Here is a 24,672-nt window from a genome sequence, read left to right as displayed (position 1 = left end):
ATGCTCAAGCCCTTCGATTTCTGCTCAGCCTTCCCTGGGTAAGAGCAGTGCCTTGAGCAAGGCATGAGCTCAGTGCCTGATCCTCCCAGAAAGGAAGTGCAGCTCAAGGCTGGCAATGCAGAAACTGGGCAGATGAGTGATGTTATACCATCAAATGTGTTCGTTGTTATTCATATTCATGTTGTTGTTGAAGGCATCAGTGGCTGAAGGGATGTGTTGCTGCAGCATTCCGGTGGGGAGAGCAAACTTTCCACAGACTGTTAATCACCCCCTTGGGAAGGAAGGAGCTGGATGCAGTCCTGATTCTGATACCAGAAATCCAGAGTAGAATGATTCTGTGTGCTGAGGATGAGAATCATCACAAACCCATGGACTAGCCAAAGAGAAATGATCCCTGCTTGCTGTTTAAGGGATTTGTTTTTATATTTTGTAGCCAAGTCCTGAAGTGATGTTTTCAGTCTTGTCTCTATTTGTTTAAAAGGATGCAGGGCTGTGAGGGCAGTGCTTGCCCCGTGTGCAGGCAGGGCTGTGAGGGCAGGTGTAGGAGGAAGGATGCAGGGCTGAGGGCAGTGCCCATGTGCAGGCAGGGTTGCGAGTGTAGGAGGAAGGATGCAGGGCTGTGGGTGCGGGTGCAGGAGGAAGGATGCAGGGCTGTGAGGGCAGTGCTTGCCCTGTGTGCATGCAGGGCTGTGAATGTGGGGAGAAGGATGCAGGGCTAATGTGGGGGGAAGGATGCAAGGCTGTGGGTGCAGGAGGAAGGATGCAGGGCTGTGAGGGCAGTGCCCATGTGCAGGCAGGGCTGTGAGGGCAGATGTGGGGTGGAGGATGCAGGGCTGTGAGGGCAGTGTCCATGTACAGGCAGGGCTGGGAGTGTAGGAGGAAGGATGCAGGGCTGTGAGGGCAGTGCCCGTTTAGGGGGAAGGATGCAGGGCTGTGAGGGCAGTGCCCGTTTAGGGGGAAGGATGCAGGGCTGTGAGGGCAGTGCTTGCCCCGTGTGCAGGCAGGGCTGTGAGGGCAGATGTGGGGTGAAGGATGCAGGTCTGCGAGGGCAGTGCCCGTTTAGGGGGAAGGATGCAGGGCTGTGAGGGCAGTGCTTGCTTGCCCCGTGTGCAGGCAGGGCTGTGAGGGCAGGTGTAGAAGGAAGGATGCAGGTCTGCGAGGGCAGTCCGTGCCGCGTGTGCTCGTTCCCTTTGCCGAGCTGCCCGCAGAGCTCTCCTGCTGCTGCAGCTCCTTTCGGCGGGTTCTTTTTGTGGATTTGAGCGGGACAGAGCGCTGAGCTCTGTCTGGGACACACAATGGGCTGACAGGAAAACAGTGCACCCGACATCAGGGCTCTGTGAGAACTTGAAAGGGCTCTAGACAGACATATTTTGCATTTGACTCTGGACTGCAGCCTTTGAGGCCAGACTCGGGCCGCAGTGTTAAGTGGCCGCTAAGTGTTTCCCTTCTTGTGCCGCGCTGAGGGGGCGCTGGGAGCGGGCCCGGGGATGTGAGGGAGGGAGGGAGCCAGGGCAGTGCCCTCTCCAGCTCTGCGGCCCGATAACCGCAATCCACAAACTGCAAAAGGAAAAGTCTTCTCTCAAGCTTATAATGTACAGCTTTTTGTCTACCTGAGCTTCTTTCCCAGGTTCCCCTGCAGAGCACATCGTGTCACAGCTGCCCTGCGGCCTGTGACCCGTCCCCACAGCTCTCGGAGCCCCTGTCCTGGGAGCCTGTGGTGAATTAGCGTGGAGATGTTACCAACAGGCCCTCTCCAAACCCATCTGCTTTGCTTTGCCAAATGTCATTTTTGCACTCTTGAGAGCACGGGGGAAATCTGGGGGTGGTGCAGTTTGGGGCTCAGTATGGGGTTAGCAGCCCTACAGAGATCTGCCTTCTGTGGGGTCCCTTGCATTGTCCCAGGGTAGGAAGGTCTGCATGGCACTTGTAATATCATTGAAGACACCAGATAGCTTTTCTCAGGAAAAAAATAATCAAAACCATAAAAAGGAGGGGAAAAGGTGCCATTTTCCTCTACCAGAAGAAAATGCTGTGTTATGTGAGCTGCTGTAAGGAGCTGAGTAGGAACTGTTTCTTGTGCTGCAGCATGATAGGAGATATGTACCACTTCTTCAGAGGCTCTCAAAACACTCTGCAGGCTTTTACCATTCCTGTAGCCGCCCACAGAGACTTGCTCAGAAAGCTGCCCAAGTTCAGGCTGTGCCTGTGCTGCCAGAGCTCAGCAGCTCTGTCCTGGCCAGCCCTGCTCTTGTATTTCCTATTTTCTGGGTGAGGTGTCAGGCACTAACAGGGACAAGGAGTCACAGGCTGGCACAGCTGTAGGAGCAAGAGTTTCATCAGGCTTTTTCTCTGGAAAAAACTCAGCTTTTCCCCGTGGCCCCGTGTGCATAAATCAGGCTGCATTTGCTTCACAGTGAGCTGAGCCTGGATTTAAGGAGGGAGTTTGTGGATTCTGGAGAATCTGAGACCACTTCATGTTTTTAATGAAGCATGAAAGTAAGTAGGTATCAGTGTAGAGCTATCTGTTTTATTTTGGGCCCTGTTGATGACATTCTGTCTTTTCACTTTCCAGTACTCATTCCTTGCAGATGGCACAGGATCCTTCACAAAGAGTTGCCAAGATGCTCTGGGGCTGTGGCCTCTGTGTGCCAGGTGGAAATGGGCTAAATGAGTCCCATTTAAATGGCAGGAAGGCTTTCCTCACCTTTCAGAGGGGAGGATCTCTTAGATGCAGCTTTTACTGCTCCATGTTGTCCTTCCCTGCCTGTGCAGTTCCAGGCAGACAAGGCAGCCTTGCTCTAGCTCAGTTTGTAAAAGCTGACATGGTAACACTTCCTCACAGAGGGAAACCTGGGGGCTGGATACTGCCTACTGCACCCACGAGCAATAATCCAAGGCAGGTTCTGTAGCCATGATATTTTCTGAAAAAATCCTTTCCTTGGGATTTTTTCTTCTGAGAAGCCAAGAGACCTCAGGAGCAAAATGTAACCAATGGTTATCTGCTGCTGTGGAATGCAACAGGTGCATCTGGGATTGGTCTCATGTGGTTGTTTCTAATTCATGGCCAATCACAGCCCAGCTGTCCAGACTGTCTCAGTCAGTCACAAGCTTTTGTTATCATTCTTTTTCTATTCTTAGCCAGCCTTCTGATGAAATCCTTTCTTCTATTCTTTTAGTATAGTTTTAATATAACATATATCATAAAATAATAAATCAGCATTCTGAAACATGGAGTCAACATTCTCATCTCTTCCCTCATCCTAAGACTCCTGTGAACACCATCACAAGGTTCTTTTGGAAGATAACTTTTACATTTCAGCTGTCTCCCAGGCAGTAACTTGGAGCTTGCTCTCAGGGCAGAATGCTCCCCTGGGAACTCTGCCTGGGCAGAGGTGGCAGTGCCACTCCAGCCCCATTAGCCAGAACCCCTTTTCTGTTCTCCAGCAGCCTGGGAGCCCCAGGCAGCAGCCAGCAATGGCAGGATGATATCACTGTGCTGGAGAGCTTGTGTACAAACCAGCTCCCTGCAGGGTCCTGCTGAGCACAAAGGGTTAAACCTTCACTGAAGGTGGGAGAAATGCCAGAAATGCCAGAAAACATTTGCCTTACTGCAAAACCCAGAGGGGAATGTTTCTTTCTAATCAGCTTCTCAAAGAGATGCAAAGCAAAAGCTCCTGGCCTGTGCTTTTGTCATCACACATGGCCTCCCTCCTGCCCTAGCTCATCCCTTCAGCATAGGGCAGAGCCTGCTGTTAGAGCTGGGCTCAGCTGCTGAAATGGGCTCAGAGCAGAGCCCTGTGTGTCGCTGACTCACATGTGTCACATCCACTCTCTCTCCCATCCCTTTCCATGCCCTCAACCTCCAATTTGCCGGTGAATTGTTAGACACCAGCACAGTCACCTCTGTCTTCCCATCAAACTGCCTGGGGGCTCTCCATGGATGGACAGATGAGGGTAATGTGCTAAATTCCCCCTTTGCTAGGGATGAATTTCCTGGGGATTGCTCCTATTAGCCACACTTTCCAGCAATAGTAACAAATTCACTTTTTTTTTTCACTTTTAAAACATTTTCAGTGCAACTAGAATGGCTGGGAGAAAGCTGATTGTTAACTAGTCATGGGTAATTAATGGCTCCACCTTCCCCATCAATCAGCTGGGAGAAGCCAAAAGGATTTGAGTACTTGCAGCAAATGTGCTGTTCCCCAGACATGCTGATACACAGTGTGCAAATGAAGTGGCAGCAGGAGACCATCTCCTAGCCTTTGTGGAAGCAGCAGTAAGTCATGATACACATCCCACGCTCCTGTCAGGTGAAGTCTGAAATTCCCAGAGCTGCTGCTGCTGTTGTGCAGTTTCTGACTGTGTGGGATGTTGATTCATCTTCGCTGCTAGCTTGAATCTGACCCAATTTTTGTTCTATTTTTCCTTTTCAGATTCTGATTATGGTTGTCTTTTTCCGCTTTCTACAATTAAAATACTAGCATTAGGAAAGCAGGACATGGAGGGGGAGCAGATGCAATGCTGGCTTTCCTTCTGTAGCAGAGCAAAAAAGAATTTCTGCATCCTATTTTGTTTGTGTCTGGTAGTGGCCGTGCAAGCACAAGCAGAGATCTGACCTTGATACCATTTCAGCTGACCTTTTCCTTTCTGATTTATTTCTCTCCATATTTAATAAATAACTTCCATTTGAGCCACAAGTTGACATTTCTCCACCACATGGTATTTCTCTGCTCAATATGCTGAGACTCCACAGCCCTGGATGTCTCCAAATCACCTGAGGGAGAAAGGCCTGTAGGCTTCTGTGTTAGCCAGTGGTTTAAAAGGGGCCAGCAAGGCTGGATGTGGTTCTGCAGAGGTGCCAGGAGCCAGTGGACCATCTCCTGCTCTAAATCCTCCTCAGGACTTTGCAAATTCTCCAACCCTTTTCTTTAAAACATTCTTCCTTGCCACACTAAGCAATGGCTTTTCTTCCCCTGGCTAGCACTGGGATGCCTAAAATTCAATATACCCCTGGAAGAGAGTCAGTCCCTGCTCTGATTAAACTCCTTTGTCCTCTCTGCATGTCCTTGCACTGCCTGCTCCAAAAGGCACTAAAAAGAGAACTGAAGGCTTGTTGTTTGGGTGTAGAAACTCAATAAATTCAAAATTTGTTTTGTACATCAGACTGAAGATCAAATGTCCCAGTAACATCACTGACAAAATGCAAAAAACCGTTTCTTTTATTTGGAATAAATCTAGACAGTGAAAGTGATGCAGCCTTGTAGCCAGTTCTTTGTAATGAGCAGAGCTCCTAAATTTGCTGTGCAGGACCCAGCCCTGGCCTGTTCAGAGTGATATTCTGCTTTTGACCTGCACTTTTTGACCGTGTTGGTCCTGTAAATAGTTAGTACAGCCATTTGTGTGTGTGTGAATGCACAGAACCCCCTTCCTCAGGAGGTGCAGTGCCTGTCTTGGGCCCTGGAGCTTGAGCCTTGATTGCTGTCTCTTAGCACTTGTAAGCACTTATAAGCACAAAAGCTAATGGTCACACTTGCAGAATAAACTAATTAAGGGAAAATGCTCAAGCCCTTCGATTTCTGCTCAGCCTTCCCTGGGTAAGAGCAGTGCCTTGAGCAAGGCATGAGCTCAGTGCCTGATCCTCCCAGAAAGGAAGTGCAGCTCAAGGCTGGCAATGCAGAAACTGGGCAGATGAGTGATGTTATACCATCAAATGTGCTCGTTGTTATTCATATTCATGTTGTTGTTGAAGGCATCAGTGGCTGAAGGGATGTGTTGCTGCAGCATTCCGGTGGGGAGAGCAAACTTTCCACAGACTGTTAATCACCCCCTTGGGAAGGAAGGAGCTGGATGCAGGCCTGATTCTGATACCAGAAATCCAGAGTAGAATGATTCTGTGTGCTGAGGATGAGAATCATCACAAACCCATGGACTAGCCAAAGAGAAATGATCCCTGCTTGCTGTTTAAGGGATTTGTTTTTATTTTGTAGCCAAGTCCTGAAGTGATGTTGTCTCTATTTGTTTAAAAGTGCGTTAGCAGTAAATCAAGGTGCATTTCCCCTGTAGGGTTTCCTGTATGTCAAAGCCATGTTAATTCTCTTTGATTTTCTTCCCCTAGTCCCAGCCATTGCTGCAGATCCTTCCTCTCTTTGTCCCTTTGGACATCAAAGGCTCGCAAGGGGACAACCCTGGCGGGAAGCTCCTCCCTGCTCATTAGCCTCCATAAAACAGGAACTCACCTTGGCTAGCTGTGCCTCGAGTCCCATCCTCACCCCCTCACTCTTGACACTGGATCTCGGAAGGAAGGGCTTGTGCTTGCTTCAGGAAATCAGACCTGCTTTGGAACTGGACTATTTTGGCTCCCCTTGTAAGACCTCTGGTGGCTCTCTTGGCCCTGCAAGCTCCTCGACCTCACAGTACATGGAAAAATGCAAGCTTTACCAGGTAAGTGAAGGACTCCTTCCCTTTCTCAGTGCACAGAAAGATCCTAGACTCATGCCAGAAAGGTGCTCCTGAAGGGCCTACCAGCATTTTAGAAGAGTGCCTGGGGCTGGAGAGGATTTAAAAACTGCGTTTTTTCATGGGAGTAGATGAAAAATTGTGGATGTGAATGGTTTTTTTGAGAGCCTTAGAAGATCTTTTGAAAAGATTTGTCACAATTGTGCCCAAAATTCCCTTACCCACATCACGTTGTGCAGTGTGACCCTTCAGCTGAAGGCTAGAGGTGTTGTTTGTGTATTGTCTGCAAAGCACTGGATTCTTCAGGATGAAGGCCACAGAAAGTTTGGAAATAGTTGTTATATTTTTAATAACAGTTCTGATACAAACTCTCTGGTTTGGGTTTTTTTTTTCCAGTTTCCTGTATCCTTTAAAAGCATGAACCCCAGTCAGGCATAGCTGACTCCTTCCAGGTTCATGCCCAGCACAGGATTTTTGTGATTTCCTTGGGGTTTCATTATGTTTTCCTTCAATCCATCTCATAGCATGCTGTTCACCTCTCCTGTGAGGAGCATGCTTGGATTGGGCACAAGGACAGAGATGCCTTGGGACACTAAGGGCCAGCCCAGAGGTGCTGTATTTGTCAGTGCAGCTGATCCCTACATTTACTCTGGGGTTTTACTCTACATCAGAAAGAAGACCTGGCCCAGTTTATCAGGGGCACATCAGAGGTGACTGTGCAGTCTCAGCTTCCTTATTCTTCCTCTGCAAGATGTTGTCTCATTCATGAGCAAAATACATGTGCAGTGATTTAGATGATTTCCACCTTTGCTGCTGTTTTGGGATTTTTCAGTCCCTGCTGTGTTGATCTGATTCATACTGATTTCTGCCACTTGAATTTTAAGTTGAAAAACAAAAGAGCAGCAATGAAAAAAAAAAGTAGACTGTATTATGGATTTTTCATGTTAAAGATTCCAAATATTGCAGGATTCAGCTCATTTTCTTACTGGGTTGCTTCTGGTGTATGACCCCCTCCAGCAGCAATGTTCCAGGGAGGACTGGATGCATCTGAGAGATGAAGCTGTTGCATTTGTAAAACATCATACTTTTGTTATTGCCAAAAAACTCTGGGTTTGAGGAAGGAGGCTCCCTCCAGAGGGTTGGGGTGTTTCTGCTGGCATTGAGAAGATCAGAGAACATGGGAGGGGTTTTTGTGCTTGTTTGCAAGATGAATTTATTCCAAAGCTTTGTATATTGATATGTGTTCCTCCCTGATGGAGGCTGGATAGCTGTGAGTGTTGGGCTTCACTTGGAAGACAACAGCAACAAATGTAATAATAACTGATTTTAGTGGAGCTTTTCCCCTTATTGGAGTTTTCCCAGTATTGCAAATCCTATCCTACACATTTTGGGAAGGCTGCAACAAATTTTCTGACATTTTAATATTGTCTCAGCAAGGGAAAATTAATTGAGGAACTGCTTTAGGTGAGAGAATTGCACTCCAGCATCTTCTATCCAGAGATCTTCCTCCTAAAACTACTAAATTGTCTCATATTTCTCCTTCTTTCCTTTCTGTCCCCAAGATGACAAAAAGATATGTATGGCTCATTCTAGATACAGAAACTGTAGCACAAGCTACTCCTATTGGTATGAGGACCTTGAAATCAAACACAGAATAGATTGAAGAGCTCTTCATTTTCAGTGCCTTTACCGTAGCAGCTTCCTCCCTTTCAACCTCATCTGGACATAAAGAACATGTTTTTGAACAGACCATGTGTGGTGTTACCAACACAAAGCCAATAGGAATATTTTTTAAAAAATAAAACTAGAACTGCTGGAAAAGGTTGAAATCTCTTTTAGATAATAATGGTTTTAAACCCAAGTTGCACAGAAGAGCAAAGCATAGAAGTGCAGCTCACACAGGTTCCATTCAGTGCTTGGACACTGTGCCTATAGTTCCAACACTCAGGCATCTTTGCCATCAGTTACACAGGCACAAACCGGGAGGGAAACAAAAATCCAAATAAAATCCTACAAACAGATCCATCCCTGCAGGGTCCTGCTGGAGCTGACAGCAGCTGAATGGATCCATTCCCCAGCTCACACCATTGCTGGGCCCCAGTCCTCATGCAGACTGACCATGTCCTGCTTTTCAGCCTCAGCCTGTGCACACAAACCTGCACAGTGAAAGTCATTAATTGCATTTTAAACCTCAGCTGCAGCATTTATTGTCCCTGCCTCCTGCAGCATTGTGCTCCTACAGGTGCATTGGGGACTCATTGTGGTAAAAACCAGATTATAACATCTGCCTTTGATTTTTAATTCAGTGTTGAATTCCTTTCACTTCAGTTCCTCTTGACTTCATTGGAAATCTCCCCTCACTAAAGACTCCTGAGATCTGCCTTCTTGTAGTCTCTTTTAATGGCATTGGAATTTGCTTAAAGAAATGTTAATTCCAAAATTCATTTGGGGAAGGAGCGAGCATCTGTCTAGCTAATCAAAACCTGTTTGCATTTATTTGTGACTGGATGGCTCCTGTGGGAAATCAGCCCAATTTTATTGTAACTCCTTTTGATACATGTGCTGCACTGAGCTACCAAATGCATGATCTCATGGCAGCTTTCATGTCTTTGCAAGAGGATATGGGGGAAGCTTTCGTAAGAAGATGTTAACAGGCTAATCTTGGTGAGCAAACTAGGTGTCACTTCTTGGCCAGTTCATTAATGTTGGATCAAAGCAGAAAAAAGGGTAGAGGATTTTTTTTTAAATGCCTAAAGACCTCTACCAACAGACAAAATTACATTTTAATGTTTTCTGCTTCTTAATCCTGAGGGAAGAACACTTAGAGTTGTATTGAGTTGTTTTGGTGGAAAGATGTCCCTTTGTGAAAAAAGCTAATTTCTCTGAAAATAGCTGTCTACTTTTTGTGACTACTCTTTTGAAGGCATTACTCAGGAAAGCTGTAACAAGGTAAAAATTCCCTTTTTTCTGCTGTGCTCTGAATAAGATCTGATCAGGCTGAGAGGCATAAAAATCTACATTTTAAACAAATAGCTGTGCCTGGCTGCTAATGCACCACCCAGAGGGGACAGCCCAGCTCCTGGGGTGCCCTGCTGAGCAGGATCCTCACCCCTCCTCAGGGCAGTGTTCTTAAACCCTGCTGGGTCTGAGCTCAGCCCACCAGAACTGAACTGGTCCCATTCTGACCTAAAATGGAACTGGGCTTTTCAGCAGGGCAGCAGCAATCTTGCCTGCCTTACAGTATTGCTGAGAGCACTTGCTCAGGGTTTAAGGAGGTTTTTAATCCAAATAGCTGTGCAGAGGTGATTGGTACCATCGACAGCAGTTCCTCCAGAATGCTTTCCCTTTCCTCTTCCCCAGCCCACAGTGGGTTCTGTGCCTCTAAGAGGAAGAGCAGGTTTCCAGAATGCTTTCCCTTTCCCCTTCCCGGGCCCACAGTGGGTTCTGTGCCTCTAAGAGGAAGAGCAGGTTTCCAGAATGGTTTCCCTTTCCTCTTCCCCAGGCCCACAGTGGGTTCTGTGCCTCTAAGAGGAAGAGCAGGTTTCCAGAATGCTTTCCCTTTCCCCTTCCCCAGCCCACAGTGGGTTCTGTGCCTCTTAGAGGAAGAGCAGGCAGGTTGCAGCTCTGCCATGGTGTTACTGAAGAGACACCTCCCACCCTCTCACAGGCTCCCCAGTGGCTCCCAGCTCCACTTCCAGTTCAGAGCAGCCATTCTCTTCTCAGAATATAGGCTGTCCATGGTCTGTCACCTCCTTTTCTTGCCTTCACTTACATTTAGGGCTCCTGTCTGTCTCATCTTTGTCTTCTGGGGGCATTTTTCACCTCAGCTACCACCTACTTGTCATTTTCCCCTATTAGCCACTGTTAAAATCTTTCCAGTCCTTTCAGCTTTCACCGTATTCTCTTGATAAAGTGTTTTTGTGTAACCCTGTAACCCTAACCAGCACAGTGGGTTGTGGCTACCTGCCAGTGTGGGTTTTGTAACAGTGGAATTTAGGTTGAGTTGGTACAACACAAGATCTTACAGAGGGACCCACCAGCTAAACCCAAACCTGTTGGGAAAGGCTCCCTATCTCTGAGCCTACTAAGTAACAGAAATCCTTTGAAGAAAAGGAGCAGTTTTTAGGAGGTTTGTAGTGGCACAGAGTGCCCAGAGCAGGGGCAGTTCTCCTCCTGTCTGTCTGCAGTCACTGTCTCTTTTCTCCCTCCAGACGTGAAAGCGCCGTGTGAGGCCCTTCCTTCCCCCAGCCTGGAGCCCTTCCCACAGAGCTCCATCGTGGTCACCCTCGAGGACATGGGGCTCTGGATGAAGTTTCACCAGATAGGAACTGAGATGATCATCACCAAATCTGGCAGGTAAGGGGCACAGGACAGCTGACCACACACACCACACCCTTCCGAGCTGTTGGCAAAGTCTCCAGGTGATCCATTTTTGAATGGTGGCCCTTAACTTAAAACAGTTATGCAGATCCTCCTGGTCCTGCAGAAGAATTGCACATTCAAGGTGTCATAGAAGTCCAAACAGTGAAGTGCAAAAGGTCAATTGTGGGGCTGATACGCTGAGAAAACTCCTGTACCCTTATCTCAGCACTTAACACTGGTGCTCTTCCTGTCACTTTGAGGTTGCTCTGGAAGTGCCCTGGGCTCCCTTTGCCTGGGTCACAGGCAGCAGCAGTTGAGCAGTAAATGTTTGGGTTTGAGTCTGTGTTTGCAGACAAGAATATGGCCCAGACTCTTAAAGATCTGTGTGTGCAGACTCCACTGAAGTATAAATGAGTCATGTATCGTGGAGCTTGCAGTGAAAGAAGATGGAATTGTGAAGCTGTAAAGTATTGTGTCAAAGCTGCTGTGAGCTGGAATAATCCCTTTGGGTAGGGCGGTAGCTGTCAAAGCTTTTTTGCAGAGTCAGAAGTTAAAAGCAGTGGCAGGGAGTACGGGAACAGAAAGCTGGGTGTGCTCTTAGATGAGAGCACATCTTCTGCCCACGCTCAGGTTTAATCCATCCTCCAGGGCTGTGAGGGCTGCAGCAGGCCAGGAGCTACGTACAGCCTCCAAATAGCTCCTTTCAAGTTTCCCACTGGTGTGTTAGAGGAATTGGAAGAACAAAAGCTGAAACAGTGTCAGGCCCTCAGTGACTGCTGCCCTGTTAATGTCTATCAATCTAAACCCACAGGACTAAAGAGTCCATCAATGAGATGGACAAATGGCCAGTGGCTGGCTGGAGGAATACTGCTCCCAGGGCTTTGCACAGTAGTGAGTAAATGTGACATGCTGCTTGATCATTAACAGCCACTGTTCAGGGAAACCATTATACTCTGTTTTTCATTTCTCCCTCAGACGAATGTTTCCTCAGTGCAAAATCAAAGTCTCTGGCTTAATCCCGTATGCCAAGTACCTCATGCTGGTAGATTTTGTGCCAATGGATAACTTCAGGTACAAGGTAAGTACTTTAAATAACAGAATTTACGCTGTCCTTTCATCTTTGTTTGAAATAGATTGATCTTTATGCTTCACTTGTCACACACTGATAAATAAATTCTCTTTGGACAAAGTTCAGAAGTAATTGATGGATTTTATGTCTCTCTGGAGTTATTTGTCAGTTTTGCTTGGGGAGCAGCTGGAAAGGTAACTAATTTTCATTGTAAGCACTACAGTTTTAATCATGATTAATGTCAGACTTTTCTGGCAGCCATAGGGAGAAAGGGAGGAAAAATGAGGCCTAAACTTGGAGCTGATTTGGTAACATGATCATGGCTCATAAGAGGGAATCTGCTACTTGTGCTTCAGAGGAGTGCACTGAATTGACAGTGAAGCAAACTTGCTGGGCCTTTTCTGTACTGAAAGCATTTTTTTTAAGCTCCAGATTTCTATCTTTCCCTTCACAGTGGAATAAAGATCAGTGGGAAGTTGCTGGAAAAGCAGAGCCCCAGCTCCCTTGTCGCACCTATGTCCACCCAGATTCCCCAGCTCCTGGCAGCCACTGGATGAAAGAACCTGTCTCCTTCCAAAAACTGAAGCTCACTAACAACACTCTGGATCAACATGGGCATGTAGGTTGTGCTGTGCTCTCTTGGAATTCATTGCAGACGAACTTTGTGGGAAATAAGCAGGATTTGTGAGAAATTAGAATTTAAAACATATCCAAGTGCCCTTTTTTCCTCCCTCAGCTCAGTCCTTGTGTCCCCTTGGCTCCCTGCCCAGGAAGGCACGGGTCTGTGCTGTCACTGCAGGGGAAATGGGTGTCCTGGGAGTCTGCACAGGGGATCTGCAGTGTGCTGGCAGTGGTGGCACATGGAAACCTTGTCCCTTGTGTGTCCCAGATCATCCTGCACTCCATGCACCGCTACAAGCCGCGCTTCCACATCGTGCAGGCCGACGACCTCTTCAGTGTCCGCTGGAGCATCTTCCAGGTGTTCAGCTTCCCTGAGACTGTCTTCACCTCTGTCACTGCCTACCAGAACGAGCAGGTATGGTGTGCAGGCTCTGCTTCTGGTCATGCTGTGAAATGCTGTCTGTAAAATTCCTGTAGAGGAGCTGGCTCCTTTCTGTCTGCTCATCCTGGGCACCTGTGGTGAACAGTGGGATGAAACAGGCACATTGTGGTTCCTGGGGAAAACATCTCCTCTGTGATGAGTCATGCACTGTGATGGTCCTGAGTGCACTGTCAGTGACACAGAACTCCAAATGCAGTAAAAAGTATGGCTGCAGGTCCAGATACAGATCCTCACCCTGCATATTTCTCTAGTCAGATGAATCCCACCCAAATCCCTGCTGACCCTGGCAGGGTCACTTCTCTCTGTGGGTCAGTTCTTGATCCATGATGGGAGCTGCTGGGAGAGCTGAGATGCTGTGGCAAGGCCATGTCCAAAACCCTCACAGAGTTTATCTCTTGTGATAAATATCTTGGGACAAAGGTGAAAGTCTTGGAACGGTCACTGTGATGCTGAGTCTTGTTCTTTTCATTTAAAGATTACAAAGCTCAAGATTGACAACAATCCATTTGCTAAAGGTTTCCGTGAACATGGGAAGAACACTCGAAGGTAAACTGTCTTTTCATTTCAATTTGTCTCTAGCTGGAGTTCACTTGTGAATTTTACCCAAGGTCTTTGAACAAAACTCTACCAGCCAGCTCTGCTGAGCCTGCTGCATTGTGCACACTGCATTTCCCGGTATCTGGGAGTGATGTCCCTCTGTGCAGCCTCTTCTCAAGAGACTTGGGGAGTGGGAGGTGACAATTCCTACAGAAATGTGGGAGGTGTGACAAATTTGAGACCTGCACTCTCTTGCACATTGGAGCTAGACTGGAGTCTGACATGTGAATAGCAGTGATAACAGGAGTCCACAGCAGACCATTTGGTCTCTTGGAGATCAGCTTGATTCTGACATTTGGAGGCTCCCTTGTCTCCTTTTCCTGTGGGTGGAAAAGTGTCTCTTCCAGGGGGAGATTTTGTCTGCAAGAGGGAAGATGGATCCAATACCAGTGAGATCTTCTGCTTGGTCTGAGGGCAGCCAGTGGATGAGTTGAAAAAAACAGCTTAAATTGCAACCTCAGACTGGCAATAGAGAAGGAAAAAAACGGAGATTTTTTTTTCCCAAGCAGAAAATGTTACAAAAATATCTGAGATTTTGTTTTGTGTTATTTTATGCCTGAAAAAAAAATCTCCTCAAAAAAAAATTCCTGATGAAAAAAGGCCAAAACTGACTCTTTTTTACTTAAACTTTAAAAATGCTCTGTATTTTCTTTCTCCTCCTATAGCATCCCTGCCTATATATTTAGACAAAAAGCTTACATCCAAGCTACCCCCATGTCTTGTTTCTTTCCAGGGAAGGACGAGCCAAATGCCAGAAGCCCAGTCCAGCCAAGAGCCAGAAGAGGAAGCTGCCTGAGGAAAAGGAGCCTGCTGCTGAGGAACGTGGTAAATTATCAATATAATTGATCACAACAAACCCAGAGAATGATATTCAGGAAGTTTTTTAAGCTAAATCATTCCTTGCTCCAGCTCATGGTGCTGCTTGCAGTAGCACAGCCAAGGAGAGGGCAGGCAGGACTGACCACCACAGTGTGTGGGCAGAGAGGAGCTGGAAGGGGCTATTCCCTTAAGGCAGAAGGGCTACAGGAGGTGCTTGTGTGTTTCCTTCCACCATCCTGTGATTACTGCAACTGCCAACAGACCATTGTGAGCTTTGCCTCCCTCTTCCCCTTTCTCATTCTTTCCCGTTCTTTCTTTTCCCTGCTTTGAGTCAGATTTTGAGAAGGACGAGAACGTGGACGTGAAGGAAGAGAGTAACCCCGTGGTGGTGAGCAGTGGCTATCCCTTCTGGGGCTCAGAGCAGAACAGCAGCCAGGCCTTCCCTGCAGCCTCACCAGTGCCTGCTGAGCAGAGGGAGGCTCTGGCCAGAGAGCAGCAGGTGCCAACACCATCCTACCACACGTATCGGTGAGTGCTGCCTCCTGCTCCAATGCCATGCTTCAACTGATGGGATTCCTCTTCTTCTGCTGGGCATTCCCTAAGGAAAACAGCCTGCTGGTAATAGGAGGGGGATGCCTTCCTGTTGGAGAGCACATGTGGCTGAGAGATGGTAGATTAGCATGGACATAGGTCCAAGGATAGCCTTTCTCTTCTAGTTCAAACCCACTGGTTCTGGGCATGCTCATGTCTTTGTAATATTCTTATTTCCCTGTCCCAAAATGCTCTCCCAGCCAGCTCTGAGTACTACAGAGCTTGCTTGTCCTTTGGAGGAAATGCTGGAGGAGTTACAAGACTCCATTTTCCTTCCTCATTGCAAAATTGGGTGTGAGTGAGTCCAGACTAGAACTTAGCCTGAACTAAGTTAGTCTGGACTCACCTTCTCTGGCATTTCATTTTTCTGTGAGTGTGACAGTGAGGCTTGGGCTAAAATCCACAGTAACAGTGAGATAAAGAAGTAGGCAAGGGGAAGAGCTTGCCCTGCTTTTCCCCAGGGGATCTTTGTGGATTTTCCATGGTTTTCCACTCTGGTAGGTCTGACTTGCTCTTCTCTCTGCCCTTGGGCCCAGGTTCCACGAAGCTGGGGACAGCCAGCAGCTCCCCAGCCGCGACGCTGCCACCTTGAACGATTTCCGCGCAAGGTGCCACGCCTTGGATCTCGCCATGGTGCCCGAGCACGACTCCAAACAGCTCCCAGAGGGCTTCACCAACCTGCCCCCACTGCCCCCACCTCTGCCTCCTCCCCAGGACTACACAGGAGTGGTGAACATGGCTCTGGACTCTGTGGGGAAAGCCGGGGCCCGGGCGCCCATGTACAGTCCCTATGGCACCGAGCAGGGCCTGGGGCAGTGGGTGGTGCCTTCCCACAGCCAGTACAGGGCAATGAGCTACTCGGCCTTCTCCACGGAGTACAACACACAAGGAACTCCAGGACATGCCCATGGCACCATGGCAGAGTGGAGCCAGTACCCTCTGTTCCCCTACGCCTGCTGGTGAATGAGGAGGATCCTTCCCAGGGAAAAGACTGAAAGAAAATTGTAAATGAGATTGAATTTACTGTTGGACTTGTGAAGCTTTGCCTACACTAGGCAGAGGTATTGCTGCAAGCAGTAGAGTGGGACACCTTCACTTCCTTGTCTCCTTGCACAACAACTCTCACCATATTTCACAAGCAGTGGTTGAACTGGTGGCTGCCCCAGCCATGTCATTGTGGATCAGGCTCAATGTGTTGTGCTGTGGTTTTCTTCCCAGCAGGAGCAGGAAACCACAGGTCTGCAAGAACAGAATTTAAAGAGCTGCTGAACTCGCAGTCAGTGTTGGCACCTCGCATTTGGCAGCTTCCAACATCCCTTCCTCCTGGGACTTGGTGCAAGGAGATGGGGGCTGAGGACTTCCAGTAAGCCATCCACGTGTAGAAAATATTGCAAAGGCGAGCAAAGCAACCAATCCTGGTGAACTCTGAGCAGCTTCCTCAGTCAGTGTAGTCAAAGTAAAGCTAGAGTCTTGCCTTTCTTCCAGCAGCAGGTGAGAGTAAAATGCACAGCAAGGTGTGTCTGGAGCACAGCAGGGGCAGAGTTTGCAGAGTCTGCAGGCAGGGGAGAGTTTGTTCCATGCAGGAGAAGTAGCAGCAAAGGCTGTGTGTGGTGTCTTCCTGTCCCCGTGTCCATCCCTCCTCTGCCAGCCCTAGATTGGAGGTCAGTGAAACACTCTTCATTCTGTGGAGGTGGAGGGATGTGGTTCATGGAATGTGGGGGGCTCCTCTGGGGCTTTCCAAGGTTGTCAGAAGCAGGGCCACGAACAACAGTGCTCTGTGTCACTACAGATTCTTCCTGTAGAGGGAAAGGAAATTTTCCACTGTGAACTTACTCCTTCTCCCTCTCCCTGCCACCCTGGAGAATATCATTTATAGCTGTGGTTCCTGCACTGCTCTGTGAGTGTGTGAAGTTATCTCACCTGTTTGGGAGTCTCCAGGGATCTGTCCATGTTTAGTTATCAGAGTGGTTCCACCTCCCTCCTCTGTGGTCCCATCCTGGGCAGGAGCAGCCTGTGCACTGCCATGCAAGCAGGGATTCTTCTCATCTTCCTCTTAGAAGGGGGAGACCTCCCTGTTTGCCCACGTGCAGATGGCACTGGGGACTTGGTGACACAGACTCATTGCTTCTCAGGGAGGATAGACATGCTCCTAGGTGTTATTTAGGGAATGTTTTCGTGTCACACTAATAGCTGCTGTGTGGCACTGAGGTGTGTCATTTAGCCTGTGTGCCAGATGGTTTTCTGTGTGAGAATGTGTGTGTGTGTAGCAAGATGTTATCTCTGAGCAGACCTGTGCAGTTTGTGCCTCAGGACCCCTGTGCAGGGACACTGGAAAAGGCTGTGCACCAGGTTTTAGGGGCACCATCTCCTCACTCTGCATCTGCATAGCATAGGGATGTTGAGCCATGTTGTTATTGTTAAAATTACTGTGAAAAGTAGCCCTGTAAATTTGTGGGCTCAGCTACAATGACTGTTTTCTTATTTAAATTGTATATTGCAAACTGCTTTTGTACTACAATTATGATATGTACAGAGCAGCTGGATACTTCTCCTGGGCTTCCCAGGATTTGAGGATGTGCAGCATTGAAATAAAGGTCAGACTTTGCCACAGTACATGTACATAATGCCCTATGAGCCTCCTCTCTGATGGCACCCTGGCCAGAAGTGATTTGTACCTGCTGTGCATGACACACATGTGGATGTGAGCAACTCACTTAAAAAGAAGTCTGGCTGGGGAAACAAAACGTGGAGCAGGCCTTTGTTAATGCCAAAATATCATGATTTCCTGCTGTCCAAATGCCAGCTGTGTGAAGGCAGGTCAGCTGTAAAAGGCTGTCTCTGGCCATTAGTAGTTAATTTTCCTACTGTCCTTCACATCTTGGAAATGAGAGGAGCAGAATGGCCGGGGAGGTGAGCGAGTGCCTTGAGCACCATGTGCAGGGACCCGAGGGGGTACTTTGTGCATGGGATCGCTGCCAGCAGCATGCCCACAAGAGAGAGAGAGAGAGAGAATGCATCCCCCCCAGGCTACCTGGCTGGATCTGTTTCTTTATCTTTGTAGCTGGGATGTGTTTCCCTGTCACGGAGCGCTAATGAGGATGAAAAGCTGCAGTGAGCATGAGTAACTGAGGCCAGCTGGGCAGCATTGGGGAATTCCTGTGAAAATACGAGTGCAATGCCGTTTCTTTCCAACCTTTGCAGTAGCAGTGCAGGTGCTGCTGCCCCTGGGCCTGTCGGTAGAGCTGGTTTGGCAGACGGCTCTGCGCTGGGGTAAAAGACTCGGCTTTGTGCCTAGGACGAGCCATCAATTACTCATCAGCCTTCTGCTGCAGCAGGACTGCTCGCCCTTCTCCAGTGAATCATCCGGCGTGCACAAGTACCTATCCTTTCTCTCTGATTAGAGACTGCGCTCGGCTTCTTCGGGAAGCCTTGGGAGATTTTGCCTGTAGGTGTGCTCTGGACTCTGCTCCCGCCCCCTCCCTCTGCAGCTCCCACTGCCTTGTTTTCTTCAGCTGTGGCATTTCAAACCTGTATGAGCTCGATTGAAATGCTGGTTTTGCACGCATGTGAGATAATGTAATGCCTCTGACAGCTTCAATAAAAGGAAATGAGACATGTGGAAGTCAGGCCATTAAGACTAATAAAATAAACTCAAAAGTGTAGGTTTTGTGCATCTTTCTCAAGCACAACGTGCTGTGCTTTAGTCATGTTACCTGGGGCCAGTTTGTACATGCATGACACGCTGTTGATTTCAGCATTCATTGTTCTCCACAGTGTGTTCAGTGAGCCTCAGGTTATCTGCTCACACTGCTAGATGTGAGTCAGGCTCTTGCACCAATTCTTTGCAGCAAATTGTTTATTTTCTCTGTGTTTTCTGCTCCTCTCCTGCAGAGAAGTTACATAAGGAGGAGGGCAAATGGACTATAAATGGGATCTAGGTAAATTTCCTATGGGAAAATCAAGATCTTGATTTATTTTGGTTTCTCCTACTGGTTTTTGCAGCCTTAAGCCTTGTCTGACACTGCTTCAGTGCAGATGGGAATGGCAGAAAAATGCTTTCTTGTCGATGCTGCGGTTCTTGCCCAGGCAGCTGCAGGCTTGGCAGTTTCCCTGCGGCACAATGAGCTCCCAGCTCTGCCCACAGCCCTGTGGGGACACGGCGAGCTGTGCCCTCTGCACTTGGACCTGCGCTGGCTCTGCAGAAACAACTTCCAGCTGGTTTCACTAAGAGCTTTTCTAATGTCCAGGTGCTGCAGGGACAAGGGTGTGCGGGGTTAGTGCGAACCAAGTTCTGGGACGGTGCCACCGGCCGAGCTCCGCCCCGGGGCCGGCGCCTGGAGCGGGGCCGAGCCCTCACGCGTGTGGGGCAAGGCAGGGCCGGGCCTGCGCGGCCCGAGGGGCTCCGAGCGGGCCAAGGAGGCTCCTGGTCTGCAGATAGGCGTGAGGAGATCGGGGGAGCAGCATTTCCATGCTGGGCTGGGGCTCCTGGAACACCTGGTGCTGGGCAGCCAGGCCGGGCAGGACTCCTGGCTGGCTTTGGGCTGACCCCACTACCGGGATGGGCTGTCTGAGCCTCCCAGGGGACTGCGACCACATTTCCTTGGGCAGCCCAAGTGCCGGCTCACTTTAAGGCATCCAAGCAAGCAGCGCAAACCCCCTCCCAGAATAACAGCATTCTTTCAAGTCAAATGGGTTTTTATTGCAGAGCTTAAAATCCACTTCATTCCCAAGCCCTAGGGTGGGATCCATGTGGAGCCTCTTAGCAGGGGGGAGGCAGCATTTGGCTGGAGCAGCAAGCAGTGCTGGTCACCTGCTGTGGGCGGCCGAGCGGCTCCAGGCCTTGTCCCTGCTGCCAGAGCTGCCCACCATGCAGCTTCGTGTACCTGCCTGCCCTTGGCCTCCAGGTACCCACTGAGTGCCAGGAGCAAAGAGAGAGGGATAAAACTGTGCAGGGCCGGCTGGGGAATGGAGGCACCTCTCTGGATCCTGGTGGGGATGGGCTGTTCGGTGTCCCTCAGCTGCTCTGGGCACAGCCGCTCTCAGAGCCACGGCCTTGCTGCAGTGCAGTGGCTGTGAGGGAGGCCTGTCCTGCCTCCGGGCTCTGTTTCCAGCCCTCTGCTGCTGGCCTGGCCCCCTGCTCCTCCAGGTAAGCTGCTTTGTACTGTCCTGCCTTGCAGAGCTGTAGTGAGTGAGAGCTAAATGTGCTTTCTGCACATTACAACAGGAGGAACACAGGCAGAGGCTTACAGGACACAGTGAAGGGAGTAGGAAAGGTGTTTCTTCCCCACAGCACACGACACGCACGTCCCAGAACAAACCCAAAAAACCTGGGCCTGAGCAGAAGTGTCAGACAAAATTTTAACCGAGGGTGAAACAAACCTTTGATGCAGGGTTGAGAAGAGGTGCTGCAGCTGTGCTGAGCAGTGTTGCTGTTCAGCTTAGTTTAGTGTTACTCCTTTTTTGTTTTTCCAAGTCGTGTGAGTTTGTTTTATGACCTGAAGCACTTTGCTGTGGGGTGCTGGATTGCCTCTGACACTTCTCTAATACTCAATTTCTTTTCTTTGAACATGCAGGTGTACAGCTATAGTGTTCCTGCCCAGACAGCGCCCTGCTTGGTGAGTGTAATGGATAGATTTAATTTTAATCTCCTACAGTTCTTTAGGGACATGCTGAGATTTTTATTTCCTCCTCCTCTATTTTTACTGAAGAGGGTAAATTATGTGCCTCCATAAAGCAGAGTGGGCAGCCAGTGATACAGGATGGGCACTCCCATCAGTCATGCACCAGGCATAAAGCACTGCTCACTTTCAGTATATCTGCCTCTCGTTGTACAAGTATGACTGTACATGTAAAACAGCAGCTGTTCACAGGAGAGACTTCCTGTGTGCTGGCACTGTCACTCCAGCTCCCATCTGCGGGGTCGCAATGCTGGGGCACCTGTGGTCTCTGTAACTGTGAGTCCTTGCCGGGAGATGGGGCATTAAGGGTGATCTGCGGCGAGAGCTGGTGCGGGGTAGACGGGGATGAGTCAGGCGTGATTCCTGTCACACCGCGGGGTCTGTCCCTGTGCTGAGCAGCCAGCCCTCTGCTCCCCCACCATCTGCTTTGGGCTCTGCTTCGCCATCTAGAAGGAGCTCAGTGGAGACAGAGCTCTCCAGAGCAGCTCAGGCTTTGCCCAGCAGCATTCGGTGAGGGGGAAATGGGAATTGCTTCAGTAAGCTCAAGTCAGCCCTCCAGGGATAAAGGCAGTGAACTAGAGCGGTGGAGGGGATGTGATCAAACCCGCTGTTCACCCAAAGGATGTGCTGAGCATTGCACTGACACAGGCTGAGTGACACTGATGTGCTCCCTGTAGAGCCCCTGGGGACACGGGGGCATTTTGTAAATCCTGGATGAGAAACTTGGGCCAGGAGAGCGGCGTTCTGCCCCCCAGGCTGGGCTGGAGCTACCGCATGTTGCCGTCCTGCCCGTATGGCTGTTAATGGCCTTGTCCTGCCTCCATCCTCAGGGAATAATTGCCTCACACTTGAGCAAATGTGCTCGGTGTTTGAAAGGAGTCTATCGATTTGTGCGTATTCCTGAAAGCCTCGCAGGGCCCCGTTCCCTTTGAAGTGTAAAAGCATCTGTCTGTGTCTGCTTCTCGAGATTCTCCTGCTCCATTTGCATCTCCTCTTGGGCTGCCCAGGAATCCATCCCTGGCCCCATGCCGTGCTCCGGTTTTGGCTGCTGAGAGGGCTCCCTGCCACGGGAAGATGGGACTTGGAGACAAAGGTGCAAAGCTTCAGTCTGGGGAGGGGGTTGAGCTCAGTTTGCAGCTGGGGGTGCTCAGGATGGAGCTGTTCCTGCAGGCCAGTTTCCAGGAGACACACTGGGAGTGTTCTTGTTGGGTACTTATCTGTGGTGGGTGTGCTAATTAGGAAGGAGAGGAAATAGCCTCTGGCTTCTCCCAGCCTTAGCACTTCACTTCCCGTGCCAGACACCACTGGTTGGTAAGGAAGAGGGTCAGACCTGGGCTGCCTTGGATAATCCACCATGGGGAGCTGAATTGCACGGGAATGACCAGAACCCTTGATGGTTCTCTGATGTGCATCTGAACAAATGCTACTGAAATGTTGCCAGTCGCTGGTCTGTGTATGGGAATTCAGCCTGTGATTGTCCCCATCCCACCTCCCCTGGACAATGGGACTGGCCCTGGACGAGCTGCTTCTCCCTCCCAGGGCATTTTCCTGTCGGCACAGCCTTACAGGGGCTGCATTCCTGGAGCAAGGACTCAGAGCTCTGGCGCTCCTTGGTCATCCCTGAGGTGGTGGTGGGAGCACAGAGCAGATAACTCCAGGCTGGAATTGCAGGGGCTGCTGTAGCCACTGCCATCCAGCACATCCCAGATGGTGCTCTGGGTTTCCTATTTCAAGGGGGCCCCAGCAGAGCAGCCGTGGCACCTCACTGCTGGAGGCAGTAAATGGGCTCCCATCTGGTTTTAATGATCAGTAGCACTTTGGTGCTTGTTTATTCCCGTGTTTTATGCTACAGCAATAAAATACTGCTTCAGTTTGTTCAATCCATCCTGGTGCTGGATGCAGATGAGTTCACAGGCTCTGACAAAGAGGTCCCAGCGGTATACAGGATGTTGTCTGTTTTGGGGTTTTTTTTAGACAGCTGGGCAGAACGAGATGATGTTGTGGCTTTTGAAATACAAACATCAGTGGACAGAATAGAAAGCAGGGCACACAGCTCATCATGTCTAGCAAAGAAATCAGGTCCCTAGATTAAAGAAGACTTGGTTCTGGAGCTGGAACTGTCTGCCCTTCTATCCTCCACAGGGCAGCAGAGAGCTCTGGTGTGGAGACTGAATAAAGTTAGTCCCAACTTTAAACCAGATATTCAAGGAAATTTTAGTCCCAAAGTGCTGCCTGGGGCAGTCACTGAGCTGCAGCACTGTGCTTTGGCCATCCCACCACAGCCCTACAGTGGCAGTGGAAGTGGCAGGGCCACATGCTACCATGGGCACACAGCAGCTCTGTGACAGGTTCCTGGTGCCACCATGCTCAGGGCAGCTACAGTGGGCTGGGAGCTGTACAAAATTCTCTGGGGTCAATGCAGTCATCTATTAAATTAATCTAAGAGGCAGCTGTCTGCAAGGGGCTATGGGGCTTTCTTCCTGACCCCAGCACACTCATGTGCCAGCAGCTCTGGTGCTGAGGGCATTGCCCCCTGAAGGGACAGGCAGTAACCCCTGGCACATCTCTGGCACTCAGTTCTGCAAAAGCCAGTTAAAGCTTTTCAGCATCTCTTGCAGGGGACACTAAGGCAAAGAGATTGAAGACAGTAAACCACAGGGGGAGAAATGGGCTCTTTGTCTCCCTTCTGACTTTTATGGTGACCTGGAAACATTTTGCTTTCCCATCTAACATTCATCTTCTACCCTAATAGTGGGGAAACATTCTTCTCCACTTTATTTCCTAGCTGTATGCTCCTTGGGGGATATTTAACTTACCTCTAAAGAGCATTGATTTTCTGCAGAGACCCTTTTTCCCAACTGTTTGTCAAGGCTTGGAGCTTTAGGTGGCAACTAAAGGGAGAAGGATTTTAACAAACTAATTAACCTCCCTCCAAGTCATTCAGGGTCTGTTCCCTTGGTGCCACTGGTGTTGCATTTGTGCTAATTTCCCCTGGAAGGTCTAATGTAGGGGGAGCGATTAAAGGAGGCTTTTCTCGGGCAGTTTTTACACAGCAGGAAGAGAGAAGGTGGCAGTGGCTGCTCTGTTTGGTCGTTGCTGTCCCCAGGGTCATCCAGCCAGCCCCAGCTCCCTGCTCTAGGAATGAGACTGGCCAGGTCCCAGCAAGGCAAAGCTGGGTTTGAGTCCCTCAAACCTCACCAGGTACCCTCTGAAATGGGCTCTGGGTCACACCAAATGTGTCACCCCAGCTTCCCAAACAAGCATGGGCTGTCAGTCAGTGTAGAGGGAAGGATCTTGTGCAGAGCTGGGCTGGTTTTGCCATCACAGTGTCAGAAGGGCTCTCTGCCCCTCTGGCTTTCAACTGCAAATGAAGCAAATGGGAAAGCATTGACAAAGGCCTCTGCCCTGGCCCAGTGCTGGGTCCAGCCTCCCCACCCTGGACACTGCTGATGGTGTCACATCTCCTGGGATCAGGGCAGAACTGTGTCAGGGTGCCCTGGAAAAAGGAAACTGATTCTTATGGGTGCTCCTAAGAGCCTTGTGCTGCTGGAATGAGGTGAGGCTCTGGGTGGCAGGAGACAAGCAGGTGTGGGGGCACCATGCTCATCCTCAGGCTGCTCCCAGGCTGCCAGTGGGGATGAGGGGGAGAAATAAGGCTGGGATTCCTGGGATGTGGGGCTGGGACAGCTGTGAGCTGTGGCACGAACTCCTCCATGCAGACTATAAAGTACTTCACAGGCCTGTCCCAATTGCCTGGCCTATTAGTTTTATGGAGGGGCCTATTGTAAGGGTGCAGTTGGTCTCCTTTTGCCACAGTAATGAAAATATAACCATGGTGAGGGGAGAGAGACCCTGGCAGGGAGGCAGCAGGAAGCCTGGGAGTTGGGGTCACAACCCTGTGGGCTCCTGGGGTGCCCGGGTATCTGCCGGTGCCACCGTGGGTGCACTTCGGCAAGGAGAGAGAGCCTTTGGCCTTGGCCCAGCCGGGGGTTCCTCCGGGCACCCCCGAGCACAGGAGGCTGGAGCTGGGCATGCAC

General features: G+C 49.6%; 1 protein-coding gene across 1 annotated transcript in view; it reads left to right on the top strand.

Moving 5' to 3' along the window:
• The window catches only part of LOC129128590 (T-box-containing protein TBX6L), a 32,656-nt gene extending 14,039 nt beyond the window's left edge, over window positions 1–18,617 (top strand). Inside the window, exons 5-13 of the mRNA XM_077187724.1 lie at window positions 6,116–6,441; window positions 10,668–10,812; window positions 11,794–11,896; window positions 12,342–12,506; window positions 12,777–12,923; window positions 13,426–13,496; window positions 14,281–14,372; window positions 14,702–14,894; window positions 15,494–18,617. Of these exons, the coding sequence (XP_077043839.1) occupies window positions 6,426–6,441; window positions 10,668–10,812; window positions 11,794–11,896; window positions 12,342–12,506; window positions 12,777–12,923; window positions 13,426–13,496; window positions 14,281–14,372; window positions 14,702–14,894; window positions 15,494–15,920 (1,359 nt within the window). The 5' untranslated portion in view covers window positions 6,116–6,425 and the 3' untranslated portion in view covers window positions 15,921–18,617. The remainder of the gene's footprint in view (window positions 1–6,115; window positions 6,442–10,667; window positions 10,813–11,793; window positions 11,897–12,341; window positions 12,507–12,776; window positions 12,924–13,425; window positions 13,497–14,280; window positions 14,373–14,701; window positions 14,895–15,493) is intronic.
• The last annotated feature ends 6,055 nt before the right edge of the window (window positions 18,618–24,672 follow it).

Source organism: Agelaius phoeniceus, chromosome 18 (genome assembly GCF_051311805.1).
Source record: "Agelaius phoeniceus isolate bAgePho1 chromosome 18, bAgePho1.hap1, whole genome shotgun sequence".
Taxonomy (NCBI): domain Eukaryota; kingdom Metazoa; phylum Chordata; class Aves; order Passeriformes; family Icteridae; genus Agelaius; species Agelaius phoeniceus.
The sequence above is the reverse complement of the archived record's forward strand: the minus strand, read 5'-3'. Positions and strand labels throughout refer to the sequence as shown.